Genomic DNA, 11216 nt, shown 5'->3' with positions numbered 1-11216 from the left:
CCCATGCCCCCCCCCCAGCCGATGGCCATGGTGACCTACTGGCCATCGCAGCGGCCGCGGTCCATGAGGACGGCCACGGCGTTGCCTCACACAGCAGCGAAGATCGAGTCGATGGATTGCATTCCTGTGCGCCAGGGTGTTTTGCTGGTGAATCCTAGTACGATCCAGCACACACGTATTTATAGTATTCCCAAGCCACCAGAACAGCGATCGAAGCGGCGTCGAGAACCATCAAGTAAGAAGCAACGACGGGTCTCCAGATTGAACGATGAAGGCGGCACCGATTAAGGAAAGCGGTGGCTCTAGAGGGCAAGGTGAAAGCTGCAGCGATCGCCGACCCACATGCACACTCACGTGGATCGCGAAAGAAGTAACAACCTGCATGCACACAAAGTCAACACGGCAGGACGGCCCACAAACAGCACAAAAACGATATGCGCACCAACAGTGACGGAAAGAACGTTGAGAAAATTTGAAAGGAATGCATAGTCACAAGTAAATCGTACATCCCAGGAACCCAAACAAATACACGTGGCGATGCACAGTTAACTGGCGAGGAGCTTTCGCCCAAGTGGGTGAATCTGGGGAGGAAAACATCCCCGGAAATAAGGTTCTGGGTATGCACAGATCCATGAAGCATTGCACATGTGACAGCGAAGCACAAACTTACCACTTGTGGCCATGTTGAGGAACCGGTGCATCCATGGCAGGAAGCATCAGAGACGGTGTAAACTCGAATAAAGGAACCATGTAGAGGGACTCCACAGAGGAGTAGCGTCGGGCGAGGTCACGGTGGAGGACATGATGCGTCGTTCTATACCGTCGGCCATATGATCTAAACGCCAAGGAGCCTCGTTCGTCGGCGGCAGGATGGAGAGCCAGATCTGGAGTGGTTTGGGAGGAATTTGACCGAACTGGAAGGAGGAGGGAGGTGCGGATTTTGCGGGATTGGAGGAGGGTCGTGGGTGTGCCGATTATATGTGCAGGAATTAGGGGTGGATGGAACATACATGATACTGTTGAAGCTTTTCTCGGCCATGCGATCAAAACGAAATCAACGATGGAGCAACGGTCTGACGATTGGAAGAGATCTGACGTCTGAATATAAGTGTTTCCCTTACATATACGGGTAAACCAGATATAATTAATTTATGTGCGGTAAATTAAGGACCATAATGGTTGATGTTGTAATGAACTTTGCAAAATTATAGATATTTCAAGAAATTGGCTTGGAATCATTAGTGTGGATCTGAAATTGCTAAGTATGACACCTTGAAGCTAATTTTCAAAATGGAGTAGATCTCGCAGCACTAGGGAGTATAATATGATGAAATCAGTAGCTACTCACTGCTCATGTCTTATGTCATGACTTAGTAAAATGTGTGGGAGAGCACTTTGTAAAGCAATCATAATGTCGACAAAATGTAGACTTTAACAGTAGTCATTGATAATCTGTGTAGGCAGTAGATCTACATAACTATCTTGTGATCCCAAGCATCAATTTAAAGAAAATCACTTTGAATTTTGTATTCATATTTGCAAGAAATCAAAAATCTCAATTACAAATAGACGTAATTAATCTCGACATGTGCCAAACAAGGGAATGTATTACATCATTCATAGATTCTGGAATACATGGTACTCAACAGAAAAACAGTAGTGAAATTTAACAGAGTCTAAAACAGGAATAAAATCACTGCTAGAAGTGTTGTTAGAACACTAATCTGCTAAAATGCTGAAATTTTCCAGCAAGTAAGCAAGGCCTGCTAGTGGCCTGGTACGTAAATGGGCCAGAGCGACCAGGGAATAGGAAATCCCCATTAGCACACGACCGACACAAGCGGGCAGATACCACCATGGTGCCGCAGCTTCACAATGGGCGTGTTTGGTTGCCCGCATCGAGCCCAACCAGGCCCGCACGGGAAGGGTGAGGACTGTTTGGTTGCTTGGTTTTCCTGTTGGGCCTGCATCGCACGCTTCTCAAAGCAGCCCAGAGTCTGTCTCGCTGGAAACGCTCGGATCGACAGTTTCTCGCGAGCCAGGCTCAGTGCGGCTCGAGGTCGCACGGGTGGGAGCGAGGCGAGGGCGAGGGGGGATGGCGGGAGATGGAAATTTGGCGCGCCGTCCCGGCGCCAAATTAGCCTCACCCTCCTTTCACTCGCTCACCCATAGCCATTGCCCCCCTTTCTTCCCTACTGCTACACCACCGGCGGTGGCTGCGATTTCAGATCTGCGCTATAGGCGGCGGCGTTTGCGGCGGATCTGGTGCTCCCCTTGTTGTTGGCCACCATCTGGTCGACCTAGTCTGTGCCATGGCTCCCCCTACGCCGTCCTCATCTCCGATGCCGGTAAGCAGCACCCCCTCCCCCCTTTGTTAGCTCAGTGGTTAGGTCGTTAAGCTAGGTGTAGGATCGATTTCCCACTAAACGAACCGTCGATTTCGACTAGGTTATGGACGCACAGATGAGGCTGATAATCTAGGCAGCAGCACTGATTAGTGTGATTCAGGCATGGGTCATGTTCATGCACCAGAGAGCTGTTCGTCGTGCTGGAAGACCTTTGATCCACTATGGTCCATTGTTTCCCCGGGAACAGGAGAGGATCCAAAATCTGAACTACATCTACAACTGCAATGACGTCGAGGCTCTGTGGATACTTAGAATGAAAAGAGCACCATTTTCCAGACTTGTCAAGACCTTCAGGAGTAGGGGGCTGCTACAAGATAGTATCAACACCAGTGTCGAAGAGCAAGTGGTCATGTTCCTCCATGTTGTTGTCCATAACCAGAGGTTTAGGGTCATTCACAACACGTTCAGGAGATCAATGGAGACCATCTCTAGGTACTTCAAGCAAGTGCTTTATGCTATTGGGGAGCTTAGAGGAGAGATGATCAGGAGACCATCTGATCAGACTCCACCCAAGATTCGTGGAAGCCCGGGATGGTATCCATACTTCAAGGTGAGCATTGACAATATACACTTTTCATGGCTTGATATGCTTGTATTGTTCAAGTTGAGCACTAACACAGGCTTGTGATGTCATTTTCAGGATTGCATTGGGGCAATAGATGGTACTCATGTCACTGCCAGAGTTCCTAGGTCACAGTCTACAGCATACAGGGGGAAGCACTACACAAGCCAGAATGTGCTTGCTGCTGTTGACTTTGATCTGAAGTTCACATATGTGCTGGCTGGCTGGGAGGGGTCAGCGCATGATGCTAACATTCTCACTGACAACATGAGTGGACCTGATGGGATCAACATCCCCGATGGCAAGTTCTACATTGGAGATGCTGGCTATGCATGTCGGTCGGGTATTCTTCCACCCTTCAGGAAAACAAGGTACCATCTCAATGAGTTCTCTGGTAGGAACTATCCTAGGACTGCACAAGAGCTGTTTAATCTCAGACACTCCAGCCTTAGAGTAACTGTTGAGAGGGCATTTGGAGCTCTGAAGAATATGTTTAAGATCCTGGATCAGAAGCCATTCCACCCATACTCCACTCAGGTTAAGCTAGTTCTTGCTTTGCATTCTGCATAACTGGATCCTCTAGTGGGGCTTTGATGAACACGTGCCTGAGGAGGAAGATGTCGAGCCTGACGATGTTGTTAGCTCTGGCCATGGTGTGGAGGCATTTGACAATGACGCTTGGAAGACCAAAAGGTTAGAGTGGGCAGAGGCGATGTGGCTTAACAGAGGTCAGTGCAGGATTTGAAGAAGATGGAAGAAGAACAAGAAGCACCAGCAGCAGTAGCAGAAGCAGCAGCAGAAGCAGAAGAAGAGGAGAGGAAGAGGAAGATCTGGTAGTAGCAACACCGATGTACTATCCCCTATTTAGCCAATGGCTCTTAATAATTTAAACTGTCATTTGATAGTAGTTAGGATGAACTGTCATTTGTTTAAGTAGATGGCGCTACATGTTCAGATTCTGTGTGGTAAGCTCACCACTAGTTAGAAGTGGTGACAACACCTTATGCAGGTTGCAACCAAACACCATGTCATATGTGAGCCTAATGCAATGCGGGCAACCAAACGTCGGATCAAAAATGGTTGTCTCATGCAACTAGGGGCATGCAGGCAATCAAACTATGTGCATCTGGGTTTTTTTTTTGGCATGCATCTCCTCAAACCGGCTCAATAGAGCCAGGCTCGCCGGGCCAGGCTGGATCGGCAATGTAATCAAACACGCCCAATAGGAATGGTTTTTTTTTGCCATCTATAGGCAGGCACGCACTACGCGATCGAAATGAGATTTATTTATTTCACCATTGGCAGAAAAAGCTGCTCCTGCGTGGCTGCAGAGCATCAACACAGTTCTTCTTACAGCAGTAGGTGGTCAGGAAGGGGAAGGCGGCGCAGAAGCCCGAGTCGTACCCTTCCGCCCGGATCGGCACGGCTTGTTACAAGTGCCGTGCTTGGCGCACAACCCCCCGCGCCACGTCTCGCTGATGTCGTCGCAGGTGTTTGTACGTCTGCACCCCATGACCGGTTGCCACGATTAGCCAAGAATTACGGTCGACCGAGAGAAAGAATGAAAAAAGAAAAAAAAAATATCACGTACGAGTGTTCTTGGCAACGGAGTCAGGAATATCCCGAGCACAGTTAGCCATGGCGATGATCAGCAGATACACACTCAGCTTCACTAATAAGCTCTTCTTCATCTCCCACCATGCTCCCATGGCCATGCCTATGCTTTGTTTGGTTGCTTCTTCCCCCTTCCAATATCCGCATATATATAGCCAAGATGTGATTCATGTATTTTCTAGGGGTTCAGAGGTGCAATAATGCGTTGGATTTATGCCACCATAGCTCTCCTCGATTATATCTAATAATTCCCTTATGGCTACAACATTAGCTTTCTCAAATCACACTTAGTCATAGCCAAATTTATTTCATAAGATACCTATGGCTTACGTACATCATTTCTTTAGGATATACTAGCTATTCTCGCGCGGCGCTATGCCGCGCCCTGTAGATACGTCATGTTTATGTATGCTGTCTTTGTTTTATTTTCAACTTTAAATTAGAGAGCTACATGGATAAGCTTGTAATTAGAAAAAAGAAGTTGTGCATAGAGGCAAATTGGAAAAGATACATTTATTGTCACCATAGGTGTGTCTATGTAATTTTTGGGATCCGCTATATAAACTCCACCTTTTCTTTTCAGTTTTATGTGTATATATGGTTTTTTTTGGAGTGACTAATATAAGGAATGTCCGTTTCAAAAAAAACTAATATGTGGAATGCATCATATGGATAGGCAATAGTTGTCACGTATACCATGGCACATATTAGTCACTCCGGTCAAGAACGTGAAAGGGAAAAATAACAGGGTAAATAAACTTGGAAGAGACCTATAGGGAGCAGCGGCGAGGCCAGCCTAAAGTATCTGTGGGGTCAATGGTATTTTTTGGATGTTTTTTTTCAGTATAAACAGTAACTGAACAGTGTTTTTAGGCTTATTTTCTAAAAAGCTGTGGGATTAACTGACCCCACAGACTAACTTGTAGCTTCGCCCCTGATAGGGAGTAATCCCTCTCCGGTCTAGAGTTTTTTTCCTCAAGAAAGCATAAAAAAATGGATATAAATATGAGAGCACATACAGAAAAATTGTACACTTCCATGTCTTCCAGATACCACCATTGGAGCTGAATTAATCGAACTGAGTGAGTTTCCTGTATGAGCAAAAATACTAAGCATTCGACCTTACAGCTCACAGCCGATTTGATGATGCATGCGTGGAAATAAACACTTCTAACATATTACTTAAGCACCCAACAGCGTCTGAATTCTGTAAGAATCCATACATGAACAGAGAAAAAAAATGAAATGCAAAATGTTGTATGAATGGACGAAGTATATAATCTAACTTATGTTTCGTTATAAGCAAATCAGTTTTTGTGATGGAAAGACTTTTGTGGTGGACGGAAGCAAAGTTTTCTTGCGGTGGAAGCATAATAAATATTCATGGGATTCATTGTTTTCCCATATCAAAGAAATAATTCTCAGATGCAATTTTTTGTTACATGGAAGCATGGTTTTTGGACACAATTTTTTGTTGGATTGCAACAGAAGCAAATTGTGTCATTTGTGGAAACATTTTTTTATTGTGTTGGAAATAAAAATAAATTCCACTGGATACAAGTTTTCCTTACATCAGAGCAATTGAATAAATTACTAGGATCCATAAAATCAATAATATGTTTCTTCTGAAAATAAAAAGGTATGAAATTTTACTAGTATCATATGAGACATCCTTGCTTAATTGAGCGATGGAAGCAGAAGCAGTCTAGACAACTTGGTTCTAAGAAGCAAAGGCCCGTATAAATTAACTGGCTACTAGGACGAGAGCAGTTTCCGGAAGGAAGCATGGTAATCGTAATACTAGGATGAGAGCAGTTATAGGAAGCATCGTAATAAAAGGAGGACGTTACCAAAGAATCTAGCTAACAACATGCGTCCTTCCCGCACAGGATCTAACGGCTTGTGTGCCACTAATCCTACAGCTATGGACTAGTATGATGAAACGCTAGGGATCAGTAGTCTGATCCCTAGTGGTTCCTATCTTATAATTTAAGAGGCTGCAGTACGTGTGTGTTGTACTATGAACTATGGCATAAAAGGGAATCAAGCAACCTCTTATTCCAACATCATCACTTGTCTGTTCTAAAGCATCTGGAAAGGGAACAACATGAACCTTTTGTATTGCTTAGTTCAATGTTCAGGTCAGCAGAAATACCTGTTGTAGTTCCTCTAAAGAAAATTTTGAATGGTAGTGACTGTAGTTACAGCAATATTGACCAGAAGTAATAGAGGAAATCACAGCATGTTGTCCTTGAGATCAATACAGGCCATATAAATATACCTATAGACTGTAAAAATTAAAGTGATACATACCAACAATAACTCTTTAGTCCATGCTAGAACCTGAGTGCAACTTCACGTTAGTAGCTGTAAAGAGTTGCATGTATTATTGCAGTGCTCATTGCCAAATGAGATGAAACTCTTCTAGTTGAACATTCAGACAAAGGGGACATGCTATAGATGACACATGCCACTCGTTCGTACATTTTTGTACAACATAAACACAAAGAAAATCACAAACTGGGAGATTGAATATGTATAATTCCCAAACTATTTTCAGCATCTGCATTCGGACTTGCATTTTATTAAGTGCACATGCTGGTAGTTGTGCTTCTAAAATCGTTTAAGCAAGAATCGTCTAGGATAAGATCTGTTAGAAATAATTTTGCTTAAAGAGCGGTAATCAAGCCGAGATTGGACTTCCAACTAACAGGAGCATGATTGCATAGCATCATATCGTCTTTGCTTCCTCGCACATGAAGACTACTTTGCTGCACATATCTGTAACACATTTACAGGACAAAAAAGGCATGGTTGTAGCACATATATGTATGGAAGATAGGAAGGGAAGATGCATGTACATCAGAACAGAGATAAGAGAAACAACCTTAAATAAATTCAGAGATAGCAGAAACAAATAAATTCAGAGATAGCAGTTGTTTCTGCCTGTTTCTGAATCAAACAATGGAGAAGTGCCAGGGTGTGTTGAGTTTGACACGAGGATGCTCTATCATTCTTGGTTTCTCCTTACTACATCAGAGAGCTGCTATCTGTTTCTGAAGCAAATAATGTGGACGCATAAGGGTCTGTTGAGATTGACGCGTGTCTTCCAAAGCACATACTGGGACACGCCGGGGTGCGAACACACTCCTGACTCCACGCTGCAGCAGCTCGACGTCATGGCTGGTCCTCGGACCTCGGATGGAGACCATCTCCTCTCCCACACCACCTGTGGCACTTTCGTCATCTCAAGCTCGCCAGGGCTGTTGTGGCTCCGTTTTTCTTCTCCCAGGAGCTCGCCAGGTTGAGCTCGTGCACATCAGATGCAACACACACACCCCACTTGCTATTTAAAGGGCCAACTACAGAAAGAGCATCACACTTTCAGTACATGACTGACCATGTCAATTCTCAAGAAACTGAGATGATGTGACATTACCTGTCGAGGTTCAGGGAGGCGTCATCATCGACGTCCGTGACGGCGAGGCAGAGGGATTTGGGGAGCCAAACAGGGAGAGTAACACGGAGGCGCCGGTGTCGGGGTCATCATCGAAGATAGAGGCGGTTAGGTTAGCCGGGCGGCCGCGCGCGGCGGCGGAGCAACGATGCATCGGTGGATGTTGGAAAGAAGGAGAGCCAGATGGGACCCGGTTGTGCTGTGGCGGCGCCAATCAGTAGAGGAAGTGATCCGTACTGGACGGCAGCAACGATGGCTCAAGAAGGAGAGGCGAGATGGGGGAGAGGCGAGTGAGAGAGATGTGTGCGTAGGTGTTCTAGGCGTTGGTGGGAGAGTAAAAAACCAGCGTGGAGCGTTGGATGGATATGAGGCAAAAAAAACCAGACGAAAATAGATGATGGTGGGAGGCGAGGTGAAAAAAATCCGTGAAAGAGAAGCTACCAAGTCCGCCTTTAGGAGTAGAGATAGTACATTGAACATTGGGATGGTATAATAATTAGGACTCAGTTGGGCAGATGACCAAGGTTTAGGATTTGGGCACCGGCCAGGTCCGGGTGGGGATGATGATCAAATTGGAGGTCAAGGACAATAATTTAATTTGGAATTTGGGATTTCTGAGGGTTAGATGCACGGCAAGCCGGTAACTTCTCTTCAGAGTCCAGACAGTCGGGCGAAGGAGATGAGTACACAACTATGGCACTAGACCTGGTAGTTTTCAGACAAGTGCTTGTGGGTTGTACTTGTACATGAAGTGTGTGCATGGGTTGTCAATGGGTTTTTAGTCTTCATCTCTTTGGACCTGGATAACAATGTTTGTAACTAACCAAACTAACCTTTCTTAAAAAAAGACCGACCGAGTAGTCCTCTAATCACAACCATTAATTTGCTTTAAATTGCAGAAGAAAAAACTCCATCAACCATAGAAGCACTCTATTTTGCATAAATGATCATATCTTCTTCACACATTTCTGTATATATGTATCTATATCAATATTTATAGTACCATGATCTTTTTAAGAACTATTAAAAGCCCACAAGTTTGCAAAATTGCAAAGCGGTGCATATGAGCCTATATATATTCCCAAAATCTGTATTGAGTTGATATGTGTTGATCCTAATTCGTATGGTCATAGCTAGAAAAACAAGCACAGCAAAATGATCGAACTTTCAGGGAATGTTAGAAATTTATTATTGCTAGAGCAACCGGCACCGCAGCAATATTCCATTTTTCTCAACTATTGATCTACACAGTTACAGTTGTATTCTGATGCAGAAATCCATAGCTCAGTAAAATCTAGTGTTTGATCTAAACAGAAACAACATGATGAACAGGAGAATTACTTTAACACTGGTTCAGAATATCATCGCGGGTTCAGGGTGGTGCCATTACTCTGAAAAATTAGCAACCTGACCTGGGAGCCATCCAAGGTGACAGCCCTGGTATCCACGACGCGCGACCTCCTGAAGAGCGCGGGGACGGCGGCGGGGTCCTGCTGCCGGTCGACGGCGAGGGCGATGGCGCCTCCGTGGCGGACAGCGCGCTCGGCCTCCGCGGCGACGCGAGCCGGGAAGAGCGCACCGGAGATCCCCGCCGGGTCGTCAGAGAAGATGAGATCGAAGGCACCGTCGGAGAAGGGGAGGCGATGGGGGTCTGCGCGACGGACGAGCGGCGGGAAGTCCACGAGGTCGATCCCGGTCACTTCGCTTACTCCCGCTGCGTGGAGCGCGTCGACGGCGTTGCCGGCTCCGGCGGCGAGGCAGAGGACGCGGGAGGAGTTGGCCAGGAGGCGGAGGCCGTGTAGCGGGGGGAATACAGAGGAAGCTAGCGCAGTGGAGCGGCGGCGCCAGCGAGAGGATGAGCGGAGCTTTGCGAGCCGACGGTCCGGGGGGAGGACGCGGCGGGAGGCGGCGTCGCAGGAGTTGCGGGGGAAGAGAGAGAGGGGGATGGTGTGGGACGCGGGGAAGCAGGGGGTGGAGGCGTGCCGGACGAGGTACAGGAGGAAGAGTGTAGCCGCAGCGGCGAGTGCGATGGAAGCGCGGGTAGCCAGCCGCTGGACCCGCTGATCCCCCGCCGGCGGCGGGTGCGCGTTAGAATCGGCCATCGGTTACGTTTGGATCATGCTCGTCACGGGATGATCGGAGTTTGTTGGGATTCTCTCAGACCGGCAATTTTGTGGACCCATACTCTGTATGGGCCTTACAATGAACAAACTTACCTGGAAATCCAATTTGGCTCTAGTTAGCATATGTGCGTGCCAAAAACGTATTCCCTCCATCTCATAATATAATAACATTTTTTAAGCTAACATAGCAGGAGTAGTATTTTGCAAATGTCAAAAAAAAAAAATTTGTTCATTGTCACAACCAAATGCTACTTGCAATTTATTTAAGGGAAACCCGTAAGCATTTTGACCTGTATCAAAAAAAAAAAAACAAGTCGTCAAATGTTGCCTTCAAATGCTACACTTAATTTTGTTTCTTTTTTACCGACGAATGACTGTTATCCCGCTTCACATGAAAATTATCAAGCATGCTTTTTACACTAACAAAAACATCTAACAATTTAGATTTTTTAAACTTTATTTCAAATTTACTGTTCATCAGGGAGCATATATTGGCCGAAACGGCCATCTACAAACTTGCCCAACTAATTAAGGGTCATACACTCAAGAAAAAATAGCTAATAAAGGGTGAAAAGCTTGTTAGGATCAAAATTTAAATTCCTTCTCTTACTCTTTGAAGGTAGCTACAAATAACGAAATCACTAATTAAGGGGTTTATACCTTGCAAATATCACTCTCACCTTCTTTTATGGTAGCAAGTAGCACACCGCATGCCGTAAACTGAGAGTTCTCTTTTTTGGTAGATAATTTTTTTTCAAAACAATTTATTCCTTGGATCGTTCGTCCAAACCACAAACCATTTTCATTGTTGGATTTCTTGCATCGAGATCTTTGAAACTAGATTCCGTGTTAATAGGTTTCGATGAACTTTTTTCATCGAAAAATCAGAAAAATCCAGGAATAAAAAACCAAAAAAACAGAAATAAGGAAAACACCAATAACTGAAAAAGTAAAAAAGAAAAAAATAGAAATCAAGAGCAAAATTGTGCTTTTACAGAAAAAATGGAAAGCATAGTTGTGTTTTTCCATTTTCCGGAAGCACATGTTGTGTT

General features: G+C 45.2%; 1 protein-coding gene and 1 long non-coding RNA gene across 2 annotated transcripts; both read right to left on the bottom strand.

Annotated features, from left to right (window-relative positions):
• Window positions 1–4239: 4239 nt before the first annotated feature.
• Window positions 4240–4701, bottom strand: LOC125530332. Its single transcript, XR_007292905.1, has 2 exons — window positions 4562–4701; window positions 4240–4472 (listed from the first exon to the last, which is right to left on the bottom strand). It is a non-coding gene; the product is annotated as an uncharacterized LOC125530332 (long non-coding RNA).
• A 2757-nt stretch (window positions 4702–7458) lies between these two features.
• On the bottom strand, window positions 7459–10160 carry LOC125530333. Its single transcript, XM_048694732.1, has one exon. The coding sequence runs from the start codon at window positions 10141–10143 to the stop codon at window positions 9403–9405; it is 741 nt and encodes a 246-aa protein (XP_048550689.1). The 5' UTR covers window positions 10144–10160; the 3' UTR covers window positions 7459–9402.
• Between the last annotated feature and the right edge of the window lie 1056 nt (window positions 10161–11216).

This window comes from Triticum urartu, unplaced genomic scaffold (assembly GCF_003073215.2).
Source record: "Triticum urartu cultivar G1812 unplaced genomic scaffold, Tu2.1 TuUngrouped_contig_6243, whole genome shotgun sequence".
NCBI lineage: Eukaryota > Viridiplantae > Streptophyta > Magnoliopsida > Poales > Poaceae > Triticum > Triticum urartu.
The sequence above is the reverse complement of the archived record's forward strand: the minus strand, read 5'-3'. Positions and strand labels throughout refer to the sequence as shown.

Bases quoted from the DNA above. Each gene is read 5' to 3' on its own strand.
- LOC125530333 (XM_048694732.1), bottom strand. From the start codon at position 10,143: ATGGCCGATTCTAACGCGCACCCGCCGCCGGCGGGGGATCAGCGGGTC.